The 20,294-nt window shown below is 40.0% G+C and overlaps 1 protein-coding gene across 1 annotated transcript in view; it reads right to left on the minus strand.

Moving 5' to 3' along the window:
• Window positions 1-14,133: 14,133 nt before the first annotated feature.
• The window catches only part of KCNH8 (potassium voltage-gated channel subfamily H member 8), an 89,994-nt gene continuing 83,833 nt past the window's right edge, over window positions 14,134-20,294 (minus strand). The window contains exon 10 of the mRNA XM_087893684.1: window positions 14,134-15,616. Coding sequence (XP_087749810.1) covers window positions 14,924-15,616 — 693 coding nt within the window. The 3' untranslated portion in view covers window positions 14,134-14,923. The remainder of the gene's footprint in view (window positions 15,617-20,294) is intronic.

Here is a 20,294-nt window from a genome sequence, read left to right on the forward strand (position 1 = left end):
TGTAGCTTTTGAATTATCCATTCATATTTCTCTGGAGACTTGCTTTAAATTAATGGTCCATCAGATTATTAAAACATTCAAGAATTAGGCTCCATTGAGGAATGTTTGACAGCCACCATCATTAGGTTGATGTAATTAATTTTCAGTAGTCAACTTTATCTATGTGTATTAGAGGAAGTTTCTCAATCCAGAACTATTATTTTGTTTATCTAGCCTTCAAAGATAATATTTATCTGAATACAGATATTGTATTTTGAAGTTGTGGCTTAATTTTGTTGCTAAATTAGAAGTTATAATTCTGTTTACACTCCCATATTCATAAAAATATTACAGGTATTTGAATAATAAGTGATTTTACCTTTTTTCAGGGACATAATTTAAAATTAGAGAATTTTTTCTCTTTGTAGTGTGTATGTATGTATAAAGAAATGTCCTAAAGATGCGAGTAACAGACATATTGACATACCACCGACATACCAGGCTTTACGGCACCAGGAAAGACTTAAGGAGGACCGATCACTAAGACTGAATGGAGATCGGGGACAAATCTCCTCTTCTAGGCATAGAGATTGGCCCAATGAAGGTGTGACAAACCCTGACAGAGGGCAAGAGAGTAGGTTAGGGAAACAGCAGAATGAGGGAGATAGGGGGGGGTAAGGAAGAACAACGCAGACCCATCACAAGATCATGGGTAAAACAAATGGGTTTAGAGGAGGCAACGTGTGCATCTAAAAGGGAAAGGCATAACAATGAGGGAGAGGGAGCCGGGAGTAACACCTTCAAAGCAATGCCTGATAACCCTGCGTTACCCCCCAGGGAGAGAAAGAGGCAACACATAATGGGGCAGGAGGCAGGGGAAAGTGCATCGTCATCTGTCAGCATGACTAAGGCAGAAAATAAGATAATTACAGGGGGAAGGCAAGGGTGTGGGCCTGTTACATGTGCAATGACCAAATTGATCAGCATTACATAAAAGCAAGCAGCTCTTCAATGGTGATTTTATACTCTGACGAAGTCAGTAGGGGCCGACGAAAGCTTAGCACAACTTTTAAAATAATTTTTTAAAAAACTTTTAAACGTTCCGGAGATCGTGATGTCTATCACTTTATATATATGTGTGTGTGTGTGTGTGTGTGTGTGTGTGTGTGTGTGTATAGTTAATATTTCGGGTTTCTTCCCGTGTAATTGTGGATATATCCCTAAAAGGGTAGAAGCGACGTTTCGGCAGAATCCCATCTGCCATCATCAGGCTTATGCCAGTAGTCATTTTGCACTGTGGACTTGATGTTGGACCAGGGAAAACGGCTTTGCCGTTTTCTTGTTCTCTGTCTTGTCAACCTAATCCAAAAAGAAACTCCCACTAAAATCCAAGACAGAGAACAAGAAAACGGCAAAGCCCTCCTCCCATACATAAAAGGCACCACAGACAGAATAAGCAAAATCCTCCACAAACATAACATCAAGACAGCATTCTGCACAAACCGAAAAATATCCACCATCCTAAGGAACCCCAAAGACAAAATTGAGTTAGAAAATCAAGGAGTATATGAAATCCCATGCACCGCCTGCCCCACCACATACATCAGACAAACCAACAGATGAATAAGTGCACGCATAGAAGAACACAAGAACTCAGTCAGAAAAGAGGAACCAACTTCTTCGCTGGTCCAACACCTTAAAGCCACAGGACATGATATTGACTTTAAAAAGACCAGAACTATCGCCAAAACTGAACACTTTAACAACAGAATAATCAGAGAAGCCATCAAGATAGAAAAACGCCCACACAGCATGAACAAACGAGACGATACCTCCCGCCTCCCAGCCATTTGGAAACCCGCCCTTATTGACAAACGAGTCCCTAACGCGACGAATGACACCAGACCCACACTCATGAGAGCCACACAGGATGTCACCACCACACATCCACGCAGAAAGCAGACTCAAACCCACACTGATAATGAGCCACGACCAAGGACAGAAGCCAGACCGCAGCTGCATCATTAGCCACTTCAAACCCCCCCAATCCATACATGAAGCAGACTGACACCCACCATGAAGAGCTCGCACGGCCACAAACACGAAGCCAAACAACAACAATGCAGCTCACCAGCTCAAATCCCCCTGCAACTCAGACTAAGCTGAGCACAAACAAGCTCCCACCCAAACAGAACACACCCCCATCCAATCAGAGCACAACCAACCCCCCATCCAATCAGAGCACAGCCAAGCCCTAACCAATCAGAACACACCTCCACCCAATCAGCTCACACCCCCACTAGCAGTTAAAAGGAAGAGACAGCTGCGATCTCACATTGCTCCTGGAAGCACGAAGCCGAGAACACCAGCCAGAAGATGACGAATGAGACTTCGTCGAAACGTCGCCAAGACACTTCCAATTTTACATGGGAGAAGACCCGAATAACCAAAGACCTACATACAAACACCCGTGAAAACCTGAGAAAACATACATACATACATACATACATACATACATACATACATACATACATACATATATATATATATATATATATATATATATATATATATATATATTTGTTTTTGTAGATTTTCATGGGTAGAGGTATGCAAGTTTTGGTGTATTCGGGTCTTCTCCCACGTAAAATTGGAAGTGTCTTGGTGATGTTTTGACAAGGTCCCACTCGTCATCTTCAGGCTGGTGTCTTCGGCTTCATGCTTCTGCGACGAAAGTGTGATCGGAGCTGCCGTCTCTCTATAAATACTGGTAGGGCGGTGTGGGATGCTGGCTTTGTTGCTGTGAGCGGGTTGGTTGCCTGTGTTGTTACATCTTGATGAGTTGATGTTTGCAGCTGTTTCGTAACATCCTGTGTGGGTGAGGTCCTTGATGTGTGTCCATTAGTCTTTTGTGTTTTAACGACCTGGTAATGGGCTGTGTGTTAACATCCTGAGTTCTAGTATTGTAATATCCTGAGTTTTTTGATGTAATGTTCTGAGCAGATGGCTGTGATGCCACATCCCGGGCTTTGATTTGGCTCTGAGTTTGAGGTCTTGCCATGTGCCACTATCCTGAGTTCTAGTATATAATATCCTGAGTTTTTTGATGTCTGTGATGCCACATCCCGGGCTTTGGTTTGTCTCCGAGTTTGAGGTCTTGCCATGTGTTCATGGCATGTGTCAGTTTGCTTTCTGTGGGGATCAGAGGAGGTGATACCACTGTGATCTGGCTTCTGGATGGTAGTTGTATTTCATCTATGGGATGGGTTTGTGTTTAAATCTGGTGAGGATGATTGGTGGTGGTGTCATGTGTTATCTTGGATCCAGTGGTAATCTTTGTGACTGGGATTCTTCTGTTGACTAGGGCTAGTTTCCAGATGTCCAGTAGGCGGGAAGTATTGTCGCGTTTATTCATGTTATGGGGGTGTTCTTTGATGTGTGTCCATTAGTCTTTTGTGTTTTAACGACCTGGTAATGGGCTGTGTGTTAACATCCTGAGTTCTAGTATTGTAATATCCTGAATTTTTTGATGTAATGTTCTGAGCAGATGGCTGTGATGCCACATCCCGGGCTTTGATTTGGCTCTGAGTTTGAGGTCTTGTCATGTGTTCATGGCATGTGTCAGTTTGCTTTGTGTGGGGATCAGAGGGGGGTGCAGCAGCTGGTGATGCCGCTGTGATCTGGCTTCTGGATGGTGGTTGTATTTCATCTATGGGATGGGTTTTATGTTTGAATCTGATTGACTTCAAAGTCAATCAAATTGACTTTGAAGGAACCAAATTAATCTCCAAAACTGAACACTTCAACAAGAGAATAATCATGGAAGCCATCGAAATAGAGAAACACCCCCATAACATGAATAAACGCGACAATACTTCCCGCCTACTGGACATCTGGAAACTAGCCCTAGTCAACAGAAGAATCCCAGTCACAAAGATTACCACTGGATCCAAGATAACACATGACACCACCACCAATCATCCTCACCAGATTTAAACACAAACCCATCCCATAGATGAAATACAACTACCATCCAGAAGCCAGATCACAGTGGTATCACCAGCTGCTGCAACCTCCTCTGATCCCCACAGAAAGCAAACTGACACATGCCATGAACACATGGCAAGACCTCAAACTCGGAGACAAACCAAAGCCCGGGATGTGGCATCACAGACATCAAAAAACTCAGGATATTATATACTAGAACTCAGGATGTTAACACACAGCCCATTACCCAGGTCGTTAAAACACAAAAGACTAATGGGCACACATCAAGGACCTCACCCACACAGGATGTTACGAAACAGCTGACTAATCTGCAAACATCAACTCCAGCACCCCACACCTCCCCACCAGTATTTATAGAGAGACCTCTATATATATGCAAGTCTTGGCGTATTCGGGTTTTTCCTGTATAAGATTGAGAATATCTTGGCGACATTTCAATGAAGTCCCACTCGTCATCTTCAGGCTGGTGTCTTCGGCTTCATGCTTGTGCGAGCAAAGTGTGATTGGAGATGCTGTCTCTCTATAAATACTGGTGGGGAGGTGTGGAGTGCTGGCTTTGTTGTTGTAAGCAGGTTGGTTGGCTGTGTTGTTACATCTTGATGAGTTGATGGAGTTGATGTTTGCACATTAGTCGGCTGTTTCGTAACATCCTGTGTGGGCGAGGTCCTAGCTATGTGCCCATTAGTCTTTTGTGTTATAAAGACCTGGGTCTTTATACCCAGATGTGGTAGCATCCTGAGCTCTAGTGTTGTGATATCCTGAATTCTGTGATGTATACATAACTTTAAAGGACAACAAATTTATCCCACACACACACACACACACACACACACACACACACACACACACACAAACATGTATGTATGTATGCATGTATGTAAAGAAAGAAACAGACATTCTGCGAGCTCCGGAACTAAAATAATTAAAATTTTATTCTATTAAGCTTTCGTCAGCCATCTGCTGACATTGTCAGAGTATTAAACTACCATTACAGAGATCTCTGCCTTTATAGCCGTTAATCAATTTGGCCATTGCCGCGTAATAGGCTCTTCCAGCTGTCTGCCACTTGTAATTAGCTATGTTGTTTTTGCTGTCTTCATGCTGGTTGATCGAGGCTTAATTCCTACTGTTTCCTCCCTCCTAACCTGCTTATCTGTGGGGGATGATGTTAGCCTGTCAATCATCGTAATTTGCTGTCTTGTCTGTGACCTTGTAGTCAGCCCGGTTTGTTTCTCATTAATCCTATCTGTTATAGTTTGAGACTGGAAGGGCCTATTACGTGCACAATGGCCAAATTGATTAATGGCATATAAAAGCAGAGATCTCTGTAATGGTAGTTTAATACTCTGACGATGTCAGCAGAAACTGTCTTATCTATTTGTATTTCTAAACCCCCTGGATTTATCGGATAATCAGCTGTTTTTGACAGACTGTTTAACATTGGATTTGGGAATAAGAGAGCCATCTACTGGAAGAAGAGAAGTAGTTCAGCACCATAGCCGCAGTACACTAAGTGAAAGTGAACCCAATACACACAAAGTCACAGAATACACAGAATAGAAGTAACAACATCTGGAAGATGGCCAGACATTGACTTTATGTTAAAAGACGACTTGGATATTTTGAGAATACTTAATGAAGTTTTTTTCCCCTTCTGAAGATTTCTAAAAGGAACTACTTACAAATAACTATGTGAAGTTTCCGAAAGATGCCCTAATTAATTCATGAGCCATGAGCCGAACTTCAAAAGAAATACAGTCTTTTATTAGGAGCACCATTTCGGCAATATTCGGATGCAGTTAGAACTAATCCCACATAGATTTACGTTCCCCTATGACCCTGTCTCTCCCCTCCTCTCTGGCCATGTCATAAATCACATTCTCCAATTAACCACTTTGGCTGGCTGTGAAATCCAACACCCTCCTTCTGATTGCGGTCAGGAAGAATGTATGGAATGCACTTCAGTTAGGGAAATCAATCAGGTCTATCAGTTCTCCCTCCCTCCTGCTCATGGCAACTTGAAAGCTTTGCAAGTTGACAAACTAATGCTTTATTAAAATTGGCTATTGGATTATGGACCTGTAAGATTGGAGAAATCTAGTGGATTAATTTGGGTTTGGACTGTTAATGTTATTCAACAGAGCATTCTACGAGACAAAAGAAGAAAGGTGATAGAAGAAAAGAGAAAAGAAGAAAAGTTAAATAAGACTTTAAAATTTGGACAATTGGGAAGATATATAATTGGAAAATTATAAGGCTGTAAATTACTAAATAATTTTAAAGATCATAAATTTAGGGGTTTTGGAGATATAATTATAGAATTGATGAAATCTTATTAAGCAGGAGTTTTTAAATATTGAGACACTGGAACTATAGAAATATACTGAGTAATTTTTATTAAATTGTTATAAAATGGATTTACAGGGGATAATAGAGGCATATGAAGAAATATTCTTGATGCTAAAAAGTGTGCATGAAACTATAAAGAACAATAAAGAGACAAGGGCAGTGGTGGGATTCAGCAGGTTCGCATTGGTTCGCTTGAACCAATAGCTAACCACGCCCCGTCACGCCCCTTGCCCCTCCCAGCCACTTGCCTCGGATGAGGCTGATATGTAAGGCCTTTTCTCTTGCCACGCGGCCCTCTCAATCAGCAGAGGCTCTCTAAATGAGAAAGCTGGCTGGGGTCAGTCCTAGCTTTGCTATCCATTGCAGCTAGGAATCTCAAATAAAGCCGAGAATGAATGCTTGTGTTTCAGCCAATTTGGTGCTAGCTAGCCAGGTGGCCTGCAAATTCCGTGGTCTTCTGAGGACCCTGGCCGAAATTTCACTCGCTGAGGCACCAGGACTCCTGATGACGCGATGGGATCCTTTGGGCACTTAGTTTGGCTACCTACCTCTGCCTCAGTGAGTGGCACGCAAAAGTTTGGCCGGGCTCCTCAAGACACAGAGTTTGCAGGAGGCCGATCTAGGGGCTGGTTGTAGCACAAACATTCATTCTCGGCTTTGAAATTCCTAGCTGCAATGGGCAGCAAAGCTAGGTTCGTCCCTCTGATCCAGCAGCTGGAAAAGGGGGTGGAGAGGAACAGTCCCATTGCCAAGGTACGCGTGGGTCAGAGTGGGGAAGAAATGCAAACTTCAGCCTCCTAGTGCAGCGCGGGGCTTTGGGCAAAGGCTGGAGGGAAGGGCTTCTGGCTCGCTTGCGCTCTCTCCCTCCCCAGTTTAGGTTGACGCAGGTAGAAGCTCACATTGCCTTTCCAAGCCTGCTGTCGGTGAAGCTGGGTGCTGGTGAGGGCTGGCTTTTTGCTTAGCTTTCTCCAGCTGTTGGGGGGGAAACGGACGGATCCTGGGGAGGAAGCCATGCCTCCCATGACAGCTGGACAAAGCTAGGCAAAAAGCCAGCTCTCACTGGCACCCAGCTTCTCCGACAGCAGGCTTGCAAAAGGCAATGTGGCTCCACCTGCAATCAAGCTAGAGTGGGGAGGGGGAACATGAGCGAGCACTGAGGAGACCGCGGGAGGCGGGAAGCCTGGCAAAGGGCGAGCAAGGGCATCCGCAGCATGCTGTAGCACATGCACTTTCCCTCAGCCCCCTTTTTTCGGAGGGCTCCGATCAGCTCCCCCGCCTCTCCTCTCACCCCATTAGCCAATCTGCTAGCAGGAGGTGAATTGGTGGGCTTTATTGCGTTCCAGGCATTTCCTACCCGAACAGCATGCCACATTTGCAATGCGGGGAGGTGTTTGGGGAAGGCAGCGGGAGAATGGGGGGTGGCAGAGGAGCCGCTTTCAAGCCATTGGTTTTTGCGGGGTGGAGAGTCTCTGGAGAGTCTCCCCCTAGTTATGCAGGCAGAGGCACACTTCCCATTTTGGTAGCCCCTCATAGGAAAAATATTTTTTTTAAAAAACCCCATGGCTCGAGCCAGGCTGCCAGGCTAGCAGCAGAACTTCTGTGCTCTGGATGGACCTACCCATGTCACCCATAGCGCGTATCCGCTGGCAGCAGATGGTTTGTACAAAATGAGATGCTTTTTCTCAAAGATAGATAAATATAAATTATAAAAAAGATAGATAAATATAAAATGATAAAGTTGTCTTGGTTTGGTAGAATTGCAATGTGTAAGATGATGTTGTTGCCAAAGTTTAATTTTTTATTTGAGATGTTACCGTTAAACTTGACAGAGAAAGATATTGAAGGATATCAGAAGAAATTGGATAAATTTTGTAATGGTGGGAAAAGACCTAGATTAGTGAAGAAAATGTGGTATCAAAATCAAAAGGAAGGTGGATTAGGAATCCCCAAACTACTCAATTATTATTGGGTTTATGCTATTCGGACTGTGGTAAAAATATTTAAAGGTGAAGATAGTCATTGGAGAGATTTAGAATTAAAGGACATCAAGAGATTTGGCTCAACATGGTTTTTAGATAAAGCAAAATCAAAATGTGTAATTAATAGCTATTGGTTAAAGGGACTGAGTAAAATTTGGAACAAATTTGTTAAAATTTTGATTCCAGATATAATTTTCTTAGGGAAGACAATTGAAAATTGGCCGATTAAAACTAATATAAGTCGTGATAGGGTAATGGAAGATGAAAATATACAAACTATAATAGATTGGTTAAAAACTTCAGAAAATGAAAGGAGGAAAAAAGAAATCATTGAAAAATTGGGTTTAAGCTGGTTTGAAAAAATACAGATAGAAAAATGGACTAAGAAGGTAAGGGTCAATTGTTCGATAAGTAGAAGTAAAACTGAATTTGAATATTTAGTATTCCAAATTATGAAAGATGAAATTGGGCTAAAGGGACTCGTTAGTAAGATATATAAGATTATAAATTTTGATGGAAAACCACAAAGGGTGATGAAGATGAATTGGGAAAAAGAACTTAATATTAAAATATCAGATTTAGATTGGAACGTGAATTGGAAGAGTAGAATTATGAAGAATTTATCTGTAAGGATTAAAGAGCATAATTATAAGGTTGTTTGGAAATGGTATTTGACTCCATTAAGATTGTCACTGATGGATAAAAAAATTAGTAAACAATGTTGGAGATGTGATATGGAATTAGGGACTTATGAACATATGTGGTACAAATGTGATAAAGTTAAAAAGTTTTGGCAACAATTGGAGGAAATGATATTTGAAATGATGGGGAAAGCAATAATATTGAGACCAGAAACTATATTACTGTTGATAATTAAGGAAATAGAACCAACAAAATATGAGAAGGAATTGATTAGAATTATGATTATAGTGGGTAGAATTATAATAGCCAGATATTGGAAATTAGATGTGAATTTTAGAATAGAAGAATGGTATTGTGAAATGTGGAAATTAGCTTTAAATGATAAAATGACATGTGATATTAAAATTAGAAATGGTGACTATAAAGAAGATATTTTCTGGAAAATTTGGAAACCATTTGTGGACTATGCGCTGGAAAAATTGGATGCTTCGGTACCTGTACCCCGAGAACGTGGATTTTGGCGATCATGAGGATATATCCGAAGAACCAAATCTTCCTTTCTTATGTATAGCACAGGGTGAAATATTGTATATGTTGTTTGTAATGTTAGTAATTTAAAATAAAAAAAATAAGAAAAAAAAATACAAAATGAGATGCTTTGCCTCCCCTGGGCAGTAGAGATGCATCTCTCATTAGTGCTGAGAGTCTGAGGAGAAGGCATTGCGTGCCTGCTAAAAAGTCTTTCTGAGAGCCTCACCTGTAGCAGAGATGAGAATGTCAACTGTCTCTAGCCCCTAATTCTCCTTAAGCATTGCCAAATGAGGAGCAGCATTGGCAGACTTTCTAAGCCTAAAGCAGAGAGGGAAGGAGGGTGGGAGAGAGAAATCCAATCCAACCTCTGTGTGTGTGTGTGTGTCTCTGTGTGTGTGTGTGTGTGTGTGTGTGTGTGTGGGAGAGGGAGAGGAAGAGAGATGTGGCTTCTTGAGGGTGCATTTTGGAGAAGTGTCAAGAGAAAAGAGCAATCAGTTTGGGATTAAATTCTAAATGAAATTGGGTCTTCAGGGTAAGGAGACATGAAGAACTTTGAACTTCAGGTTTCTAAAAATCTTATTAAAAGGAATATCTAGAGATAGCTCTTTAACTCATTAGTCCACAGAGAGCAAAAGAGATAGGGTGGTGGGTTCTAACGGTATTACCACTGGTTCACTTCGGGCACACGCTTTGTGCGCAATCTCCCCAAAGTGGGCAGAACCGGTAGCAAACCACCACTGATCGTAGCTATTTAGTTTAGGAATAACAGAATAACAGAGCTTAAAGGGACTTTGGAGGTCTTCTAGTTCAGGGCCCCCCAAACTTGGCAGCTGTAAGACTTGTGGACTTCAACTCCCAGAATTCTTCAGCCAGCATAGCTGGCTGGAGAATTCTGAGAGTTGAAGTCCACAATCTTAAAGCAGCCAAGTTTGAAGACCTCTGTTCTAGTCCAACCCCCTGTTCAGGCAGGAAAACTGAGGATGCCAAATCTGAGTGGAGGGCCTGGGAAAGGTGTCAGAATAATACATAGAAGGGACCTTGGAGGGACCCTATACCATTTCAGAGAAATGGCTGTCCAGTCTCTTCTTGAAAATTTCTAGCGTTGGAGCACCCAGAACTTCTGAAGACAAGCAGTTCCATTGGTTAATTGTTCTTACTGTCAGGAAATTTCTCCTTAGTTTTAGGTTGCTTCTCTCTTTGTTCAGTTTCCATCCATTGCTTCTTGTTTTGCCTTCTGCTGCTTTTCCCCCACTTCTTTCTGGCAGCCCCTTAAAAGCCTGCTGCCTATCACACTCTTGGGCAAAGCATGTGAGCCATTTCCTCCTTTCAGTGGTCCATGAAAGTACATCTATAGTATGTAGATGCAGATAATAAAGTTGAAAAAAGTGAACAACATTTTACAGAACTATAGATACACTGAGGCCGGGGGTGACAAGGAATGGCTGGGAGGGGAGGGGCTGGGCAAAGGGTCCCTTCACATGAGTGATGTCAAGTTGACCACGCCCACCCAGTCACATGACTACCCAGCCACGCCCACACAGCCACGCCCACAGAACTGGTTGTTAAAAAATGTGAATCCTACCACTGGACAAGGAGATTGTTTAAAGACACAGAAATGAATGTAGAAGTCACTCAATTGGGGGGAAAAGAGCAACACGATATTCAGGAAATAGATGAGAAATTAGAAGAAGCAGTGGAAGGAGAAAATAAAAATGAGATGCAAGAAGCTAAAGAGAAAGAAGAGAAAGAATTAATAAGTAGGAATCAATTAGATAACTCCTTAAAAGTTTATAATAGAACAGAGAGAAAAAATAAAAATCTCTTTAAAATAAAAAAAAGGAAGTTTTGGGGATGGGTGTTCAAATAATACAGCAGAAAGAGACATAGGGCACCCAGAAGGTAATGTTCAGTTGGCATAAATATATCAAAAAGAGCTACAAGATTCCAAGAGAGGAATATAAAAGGCTGCCTAAAATTCAATAAATGATAGAATTTCAAAAAGATTATGATAGATAATGAGAAAATATATTAATAAAATGGAAACATACAAATAGGGAAAATAATAGTATTTATTTATTTATTTATTTATTTATTTATTTATTTATTTATTTATTTTTTAATTTGATTTATATGCCGCCCTTCTCCGGAGTGTCAGGGCGGCTTACAATGCGTTAAGCAATAGCCTTCATACTTTTGTATATTTATACAAAGTCAGCTTATTGCCCCCACAAACTGGGTCCTCAATTTACCCACCTTAGAAAGGATGGAAGGTTGAGTCAACCTTGAGCCTGGTGAGAATTGAACTTGCAGTAATTGCAGGCAGCTGGATGTTAAATGCTGCCTTACGAGGCATTAGCCTCCTACGCCATTCAGGCTCCTTTATAATAAATTTATTTATTTATTTATTTTAATTTGTATACCGCCCTTCTCCAGCAGGACTCAGGGCGGTGAACAGCCAGAATAAAACAGAATATACAAAATTTAAAAACAGTTTAAAAATAATTAAATATTTTTGGCCACAATTTAAAACAAACCCAATTAAAATCAATTACAATTAACCAAAACTATGGGATCAAGCCAGCCCGGCTAGGTGAAATAAATAAGTTTTCAGGGCCCGACGAAAAGTCTGGAGGTCTGATATTGTACGTATCTCTGGGGGGAGGTTGTTCCAGAGGGCGGGCGCCGCCACAGAGAAGGCTCTCCCCCTGGGGGTTGCCAGCCGACACTGTTTGGCGGACGGCACCCTGAGGAGGCCCTCTCTGTGCGAGCGTACTGGCCGGTGGGAGGCTATTGGTGGCAGAAGGCGGTCTTGTAAATACCCCGGCCCTAAGCCATGGAGCACTTTAAAGGTGGTCACCAACACCTTGAAGCGCACCCGGAAGACGACCGGGAGCCAGTGCAGCTTGCGCAGGAGAGGTGTCACATGGGAGCGCCCCGTCGCTCCCATAATCTCCCGTGCAGCCACATTCTGGACCAGCTGGAGCCTCTGGGTGCACCCCAGGGGGAGCCCCATGTAGAGTGCATTGCACTAGTCCAGGCGGGAGGTGACGAGAGCCTGAGTGACCGTGTGTAGGGAGTCCCGATCTAGAAAGGGACGCAACTGGCGTATCAGGTGAACCTGAAAAAAAAAACCTGGCCACAGCCATCATATGCTCTTCTAAAGACAGCTGTGTATCCAGGAGGACGCCCAAGTTGCGAGCCCTCTCCGTGGGGGCCAGTGATTCGCCCCAATAGCCAGCGATGGCACCAGCCACCAAGTATATATATTAACAGATGATATAACTTATTATAACTAAAAATAAATTAAGCAAAGTAGATGGAAATTTAGGATTAGTTTATCTAATTGTATTATCAACATTAATAGTGTGTTAAAGCATATTGTGAATTTAATATATTAAGGATTAGAAATTGTGGGGATTTTGAGATAAACTCCCAGGATTGATTAAATATTGTTAATATTTGGCTTTATTAGTAATCCTACACATTTGGAATATTGAAGTTATGGTGGAATAATGAGTAATTTTTAAAATATTAAATATAAGTAATTTAGTAGGGAATAACAAATACATGGTGCAAAGAAATGTTATCTGTGTTTAAATGAATTAATGGGAAAAATAATAAAGAATTATAAAGAGAATAGTATTGTTGAAGTTGGAAGATTAGAATTACACATACTTATTTGTATTATTGTTGTTAGCGTTGTTTAAAAAAGATTTGACCCAGTCAATACACTGTCCACAAAATATGTATGGTGTGAAAATATTAAAATAATAATAATAATAATAATAATAATAATAATAATAATAATAATAATCAGTTTTGCAGAAATGGCGAAGATATCAGCATACTTAAAAGACCGGCCTCAAGAGACTTATGCATGGGAATGGAAGAAATGGATAGATTATGCGCAGAATAAATATCAAACTAGGAAGTACCAGATAGCTTTTAGTTGAATGTTGTGTAGAAATGTATAGTATATAGGGGGTAGAATAGCTTAATGTTATGTAGAAATGTATAGTACACAGGGGGGAGAATAGAAGGGTAGTAAAGTAAGATATAATATAATGTGGATGGATTTCACATTGGGGAAGTCATGGGAGGAGGGGAGGGTTAGGGAGGGATAGGGAGGGGGGAAATGGGAAAATTTGTATTTGTAAAACTTTTTCAATAAATAATAATAATAATAATAATAATAATAATAATAATAATAATACACTAACATTATCTGAAATATTATAGAATTCAAATACATACCTATTTTGATTGTCTTTACGGTTATTTTGTGTACAAATATTTCAGCAGGTTCATAAGTATCCTAGAATTTATTGATTATTCCTTTTTATGGTGGTGAAACAATTATATTTATATCTGAATAATTTATTGGAGAAATATTTCCTTTTTACAGTTTAACCCAGCTTTCAGGTTATTATCTTGATTGAAGAACATATGCAAGGGGTTAATTCTGATATAGTTACTAGATCTATATTTTTTAAAAATGAAAATGATGATGATGTTACATAGCGGCATAAATAAAAGTATCATACTTAGATAAAGTATTTGAGTTCAAAGACAGTCTGAATATTATATATACCATTCTGCTTTTATTCTTTTGTGAATAAAATAGTATCACTCTTCTTTATTTGCATTCTATTGGCATGGATAAATTCATTATAATTTCATGCAGTAGAGAAAAGATAAGTTTTGAAGTTAAGAACAGTTTGATCTAATTCATAATACCATGTACATGGAAATGCATTAGTTTTGAAGACTGCAAGCAAGGTAACCCCTCAAATCCTTTAATCTCCTTATAAATATTTTAAATACATACTTCTTATCAAGTATAGAAAAATAGTATATACATATATAATTTTTTTTCTGATAAAGAAGCCTGATTTATATAACAAAGAACGTGCAACAATTAACCATTTCCTATCAGATCTATTTGGTTGATTGTCAAGGAGATGACATGCAGTGGTAATGTCTTTCAGCCTTTACAACTCTTGACATAAATACCAGCAAGAGTCTCAATCATCTGAAGGAAAATGGGTATTATCTAGAAGCAACAATCAAGCACTAAGAAAGAAAAATAAAATGGACAAAACAAAAAACAAACAAAAAAAAACACCTTTACTTCACACAGCAGCATCTTCCTACTCGAAAACTCCCTAGTCCTAGCTGTCCAAATTCTTTGGTTCTAAGGAGCAATGAAGAATGACAAAAATTTCTGGAGTAATTGCACATAAAAAAACTTTTCAGTGTGCTTTTGAAATTTAGAAGTTATTCTATTTCAGCTTCTGCCTTTCTTCAAGTCTTCTAACCATATGAAGTTTCATATTTTGGATTTTCATGATCATCTAACAAAGGCAAATTATCATGCAGTACTGGATGATCTTACAAACATGGGACTTACTTGTAATATCACTCAATCAGTCCCATTATGCATTTATGGCTTTGCTGTCCCTAATGTCTTCTGTGCTGGTCTTAACATCCTCTGAAGTTTGTACAAGTGTAGTTCCTGTTGTTCCTTCCAAGTCCCAAGATCCTGGCAGGTTTTCAAGGCTTAATGAACTAACTCCCTGACTAAAGCTGCCTTCCTCAGATCTGCTGGGCAACACAAGGTGTAAGGATGTCTCAGATGAAGAGCAGATAGATGATGATAGAGTTGCTGAAATAGACTGGAGAGGAGTCAAAGTAGTGTCTGAATGGGGAGAAGTGCAGTCTACAAACTGCAAATTATCTTTCTGGATAACATGGTAATGGGAAGGTGAATATTCAAAGCCTGAAGTACAATAAAATTCACCATCCATAGAATTTTGAACATGGGATTCAGTTCTTTGAGGGCTGCTACTAACGGAGGTTGGGTCCATGTTCCAAATTCCTACAATGGTATTGGAATGGCAGAGCTGTGCTTTGGTGCAAGTAACCTTTGGTACCTGCATATGCATACAGGGTTGGTGTGTAGTCCATGTCATTCTCCTTTGTAAGCTTTCCATGTTGGGACTTGTTGCTGGGCCATGAATTGCACAGAAATCTGGTGACTTTTGGGCCACCAATAGGTTTTCCAGGAGATGTGTAACACTCTTCATGTCTTTCCTTAATTGAGAGACCTCTTGGGTCAAAGCAGTGACCTAGAATGTCATAAATTTATTTAATCAATCAAACATTCATTCATTGGTATATATGCACACACACATGGATATCATAAGAAAAGAAGGGAAACTTAGTCATAATATGATTTCTCCTTGTATATATGCTATTTCAACATCAACTACTTCTATGGTGCCAGTCTTCGAATTAATGTATTCAGGAACTTGGCAGCTTTAATATGTTATAAGATCAAAAATAATGTTCAAGGCTAATCCTGGTCCCTTGAGTCTCTCATGAAGGAATCATACTGTAATAAGCTTTGTGTAGACTTTAAGACAGGGGTATCAAACTCGTGATGTCACATCATCACGTGACATTTGTGCCTTTCCCCCCTTTGCTAAACTGGGTCAGAGTGGCCAGTGTGTGACATATATGGCCTGTGGGCCATGAGTTTGACACCCCTGCTTTAAGATGATTTGTAAAGGCCTAGAACAACTTGCTGTGGCCAACTTGCTCTGGCCAACTCACCCTGGGTGATTCACCATGACCAACACTTCCCGTGGGACAACTTACCACAGACAATTCAACATAGGATAGTTCACGAGAGGGACAAATGAATTGCAGCAGGCCTTGTCTTGCTTTAGGCTAAGGCCTGCTGCAATTCACTTGCCCCTCTTTTGAGCTATCCTGTGTTGAATTGTTGAATTGTCCTGCGGTGAGTTGACCTGCAGAGAGTTGGTTGCAGAGAGTTGCCCCATTCTGGATTTGGAAACAGTGCTTAGAATAATAGCATTAATTAATGTTGCTCTTCCTATTTCCGAGTTCCATGAAACTTAAAAAAAGATGTGGCTGGTTTGACAGTCAATTTAAAGAGGTGACTACATAAAGTAGCAGCCTCATTTTTCAGGATTATGAGGAAGCTTGAAATCATTGCTGCTTTAATCAGCAGCAATGAGGTGCTGTAATTCTTTATTGTGTATGCATTAAAGAGGTGATTACATAAAGTAGCAGCCTCATTTTTCAGGATGTATGTATGTATGTTTGTATGTATGTATGTATGTATGTATGTATGTAGGCATGTGGGTATTAAATTTATTGGCCATCCACCTTACCTCTGAGCAGTTTATAATATTAACTATACCAAACTAGGTACAATATGAATAAAACGCAATATAAATATAAATTTTATGAAAACTTCCGGTTTGGCGTCATGGCGAGACAGTCAGGGAAATAGCGGGCTCTGATGAGCGCCGCAAAAACCCTGGCTGCCGAACCGCTGCTGATGGGTCTTCGGACCGGAACTATCCTGCAGGGACGGGGAAGAAAGAGAGGCGCCTCAGATGACCAAGAGGAACAGACAAGTTCCTCAGAGGTCAGAGGGAACTCTGTAAGTCGGTGGTGGTGGGCGGCAGCCATGGCGGCTGCCACGAAGCTGGGACAACTGGACCAAGTGTAGAGCTGGAGGAAGAGAGGAATGGAACTGAAGTTTTTTTGAAGCCGGGTGAGTGACAGCCAACTCAGGCTTGAATAACAGCAAGAGAAATATCTTACAACTATAAGACCCCTATTGCTTAATAGCTGCTAAGGAGCATGGGGGCAAAGAAGATTCTGAAATGTAATTTGGAAGAGGCAAAAACCTAATTGAAAATTGATTTCTGAACAAACTAATTGGAAACTTTAAACAATTAGATATGGTCAAAGGATTGGAAAGAAATAAAGAGATTCTTTTCCTTGTTTTTTTTAAATTGCAAGAAAAATAAAAAGAATGGATAATAAGCTTTAAGAAAAAAAGGAATGTATAAATAGAAGAGGAAAAAAGAAAAAAGTGAGAAGTGAGAAGAGCTATTTAAATTTGGACTAGACTTTAAATATGATTTAAATTGAAAAAGAAAAAAGAGAAGTCAAGTAAGATTGTGATGTAATGGAAACAAAATGGATATTTATTAAGCATTAATAAATGCTTAATAAATTATTAATGGAAATTGTGGATTGCAGAGAGACACCATCTGGAGTAAAAAGGAACATTGCAACTTGGTTCTTTGTTTTGGAAAATTGTGAACTTCACAGATAACAACTGTGAGAACTTGCAGGGGAGGGTTTTCTTGTCTACAAGAGGCTTAACTTTTGGAGGAATAAAAAAAAGAAATAGAAGGGAATACAGTAGAACTTTTATAATTGGAGTAATTATTTGACTTGGAGAATGGAAATAAAAGAAATAACTATAATGTTGCACAGAGGACAAAATTTGAGGACATAAAAATCGAATGGAGTATACATGTGTGGACAAGAAAATGAAGATGGAGAAATAAGATATAGAAGTGGAAAATAAAGAAGATAAAGATATTGTGATTAAATATGAACAAATAATTGAACATGTGAATAGTAATAATAAAAAGGAGGTCTCTAGAGATTATATTGAGTTTAATAATAACATAATGATGATTACACTGAGATTAATAATAATATAATGATGATTATATGGAGATTAATACTGAATGATAAAAGAATAAAAGGTTGGAAAATATTAAGAATCCAGGACCTGGATTTATAAAATGACTATATTGAGATTAACAAATGTGAGAAGAATTATGTTACAGATATTTAAAAATGAAATAGGGATTGAAACTAAAATATATGGAAAATAGACTACATTAAAAGAAATATAGCAATGGATATAATGAACCTTTTTTTTTATTAAGATGTTAAAAGATACTACTTGAGAAAATTGATGGTTATAATACCTGGGATATTGTTTAAATACCCATAACAATTGTTATAATTTGAATATTTTTAATAATATACCTACAAAAGTAAAAGATGATTATGCTGGGAGTAACAGTGAGAAAAATAAAGATGATTACACTGGGATTAACTGGAATAAAAATGATTACACTGGGATTAACAGTGAGAAAAATAAAGATGATTACACTGGGATTAACAGTGAATAAAGATTATTACACCGAGATTAGCAGTGAGAAAAATAAAGATGATTATGCTGGGATTAACAGTGGAATAAAGATATATTTTCTACAATGGGATTAAAGATAATTATACTGGGATTTAAAGTAACTAAAATGATTACACTGGGATTAACAGTGAGAAAAATAAAGATGATTACACTGGGATTAACAGTGGAATAAAGATTACACTGCGATTAACAGTGTTAAACATTTAAACATTATTTAGATACCCATAACAATTGTTATAATTTGAATATTTTTAATAATATACCTACAAAAGTAAAAGATGATTATGCTGGGAGTAACAGTGAGAAAAATAAATGATTAGGCTGGGATTAACAGTGGAATAAAGATGTATTTTGAACATTGGGATTAACAGTGGAAGGATAAAAGAAAATGTTAAATTAGAAAATTGATAGCTATAATAATTGGGATATTGTTTAAATATGTATAACAATTGTGATAATTTGAACATTTATTACCTAAGTGAAAAAGAAAAGAAAACTGAAATAAGATATGATTATGATTTATAAACAAAAATTACTTAATTGGTGTTATATAAATGGTTTGGTTTGATAGATAGAATTTAGGATAATTGGGAAATTGTTTTAAAGAGCATTATTTGAACTAAGAACTATGTTTAAATGTTAAATTGCTATATTTTTAAAATTAAAGAGAAGATTTAAATTAGATAAAGTAATAATGAAATAAAGCAGAGGTGAAATGCTCCCGGTTAGGACCGGCTCGGGCGATCGGGCGAGTAGGTAGTGATGATGGCCGGTGGTTCGGAGAACTGGTAGCAATGGCAACTGGAGGCTCCGCCCACTTACCCCATTCCCCAGACTCAGGCAATGCACCATTCCCAGACTCCTACTGCTCACCTTTCTCCCGCGGCTGGCTGTCAGGGAAAGCAAGCACCCGAAAGGTAATGGAGTCGCTCACTCTCCTTCTTGAATGAGCCGCTCTGGTCCATGCGCCGGCTGTGCAAGCGCACATTGTTTATTTAATTCAGCGGCAGGTTGGGTGTGCGCTTGTGCAGCCGGTGCGTGGACCAGAGCGGTTCATTCAAGAAGGAGAGTGAGCGACTCCACTACCTTTTGGTTGCTTGCCTTCCCTGACAGACAGCCGTGGGAGAAAGGTGAGTAGTAGGAGTCCGGGAATGGTGCATTCCCGACTCCAGGGAATGGGGCAGGTGGGTGGAACTGCGTGGTGAAGGGCGAGCAGGCAGCGACTCTGCGGCAAGGCCGGAGTTAAGGAATGGTGCATTCTCCGACTGCTACTGCTCACCTTTCTCCCATGGCTGGCTGTCAGGGAAGGCAAGCGCCCGAAAGGTACCAGAGTCACTCACTCTCCTTCTTGAATGAGCTGCTCTGGTCCACGCGCCAGCTGCGCAAGCTCACATCCAACCTGCCGCTGATTAAATAAACTGTGCACTTGCGCAGCCGGCGTGTGGACCAGAGCGGCTCATTCAAAAAGGAGAGTGAGTGACTCCGGTACCTTTCGGGTGCTTGCCTTCCCTGACAGCCAGCTGCGGGAGAAAGGTGAGCAGTAGGAGTCAGGGGAATGGAGCGGGTGGGCGGAGCCATGGGAGAAAGAAATTTAAAAAGTTTTCCTACCGGGTTCTGTGGGTGTGGCTTGATGGAAGGGAGTCTTGTGACTGAGTGGGCGTAGCTGTGAGTGACATCGAGTTGGCCATGCCCACTCAGTCACAGGACACATCCCCCACCAAGCCACCAAGCCATATATCAAAATCTTTAAC

This window comes from Pantherophis guttatus, chromosome 4 (genome assembly GCF_059756535.1).
Source record: "Pantherophis guttatus breed Tessera chromosome 4, ASM5975653v1, whole genome shotgun sequence".
NCBI classification, from domain to species: Eukaryota; Metazoa; Chordata; class Lepidosauria; order Squamata; family Colubridae; genus Pantherophis; species Pantherophis guttatus.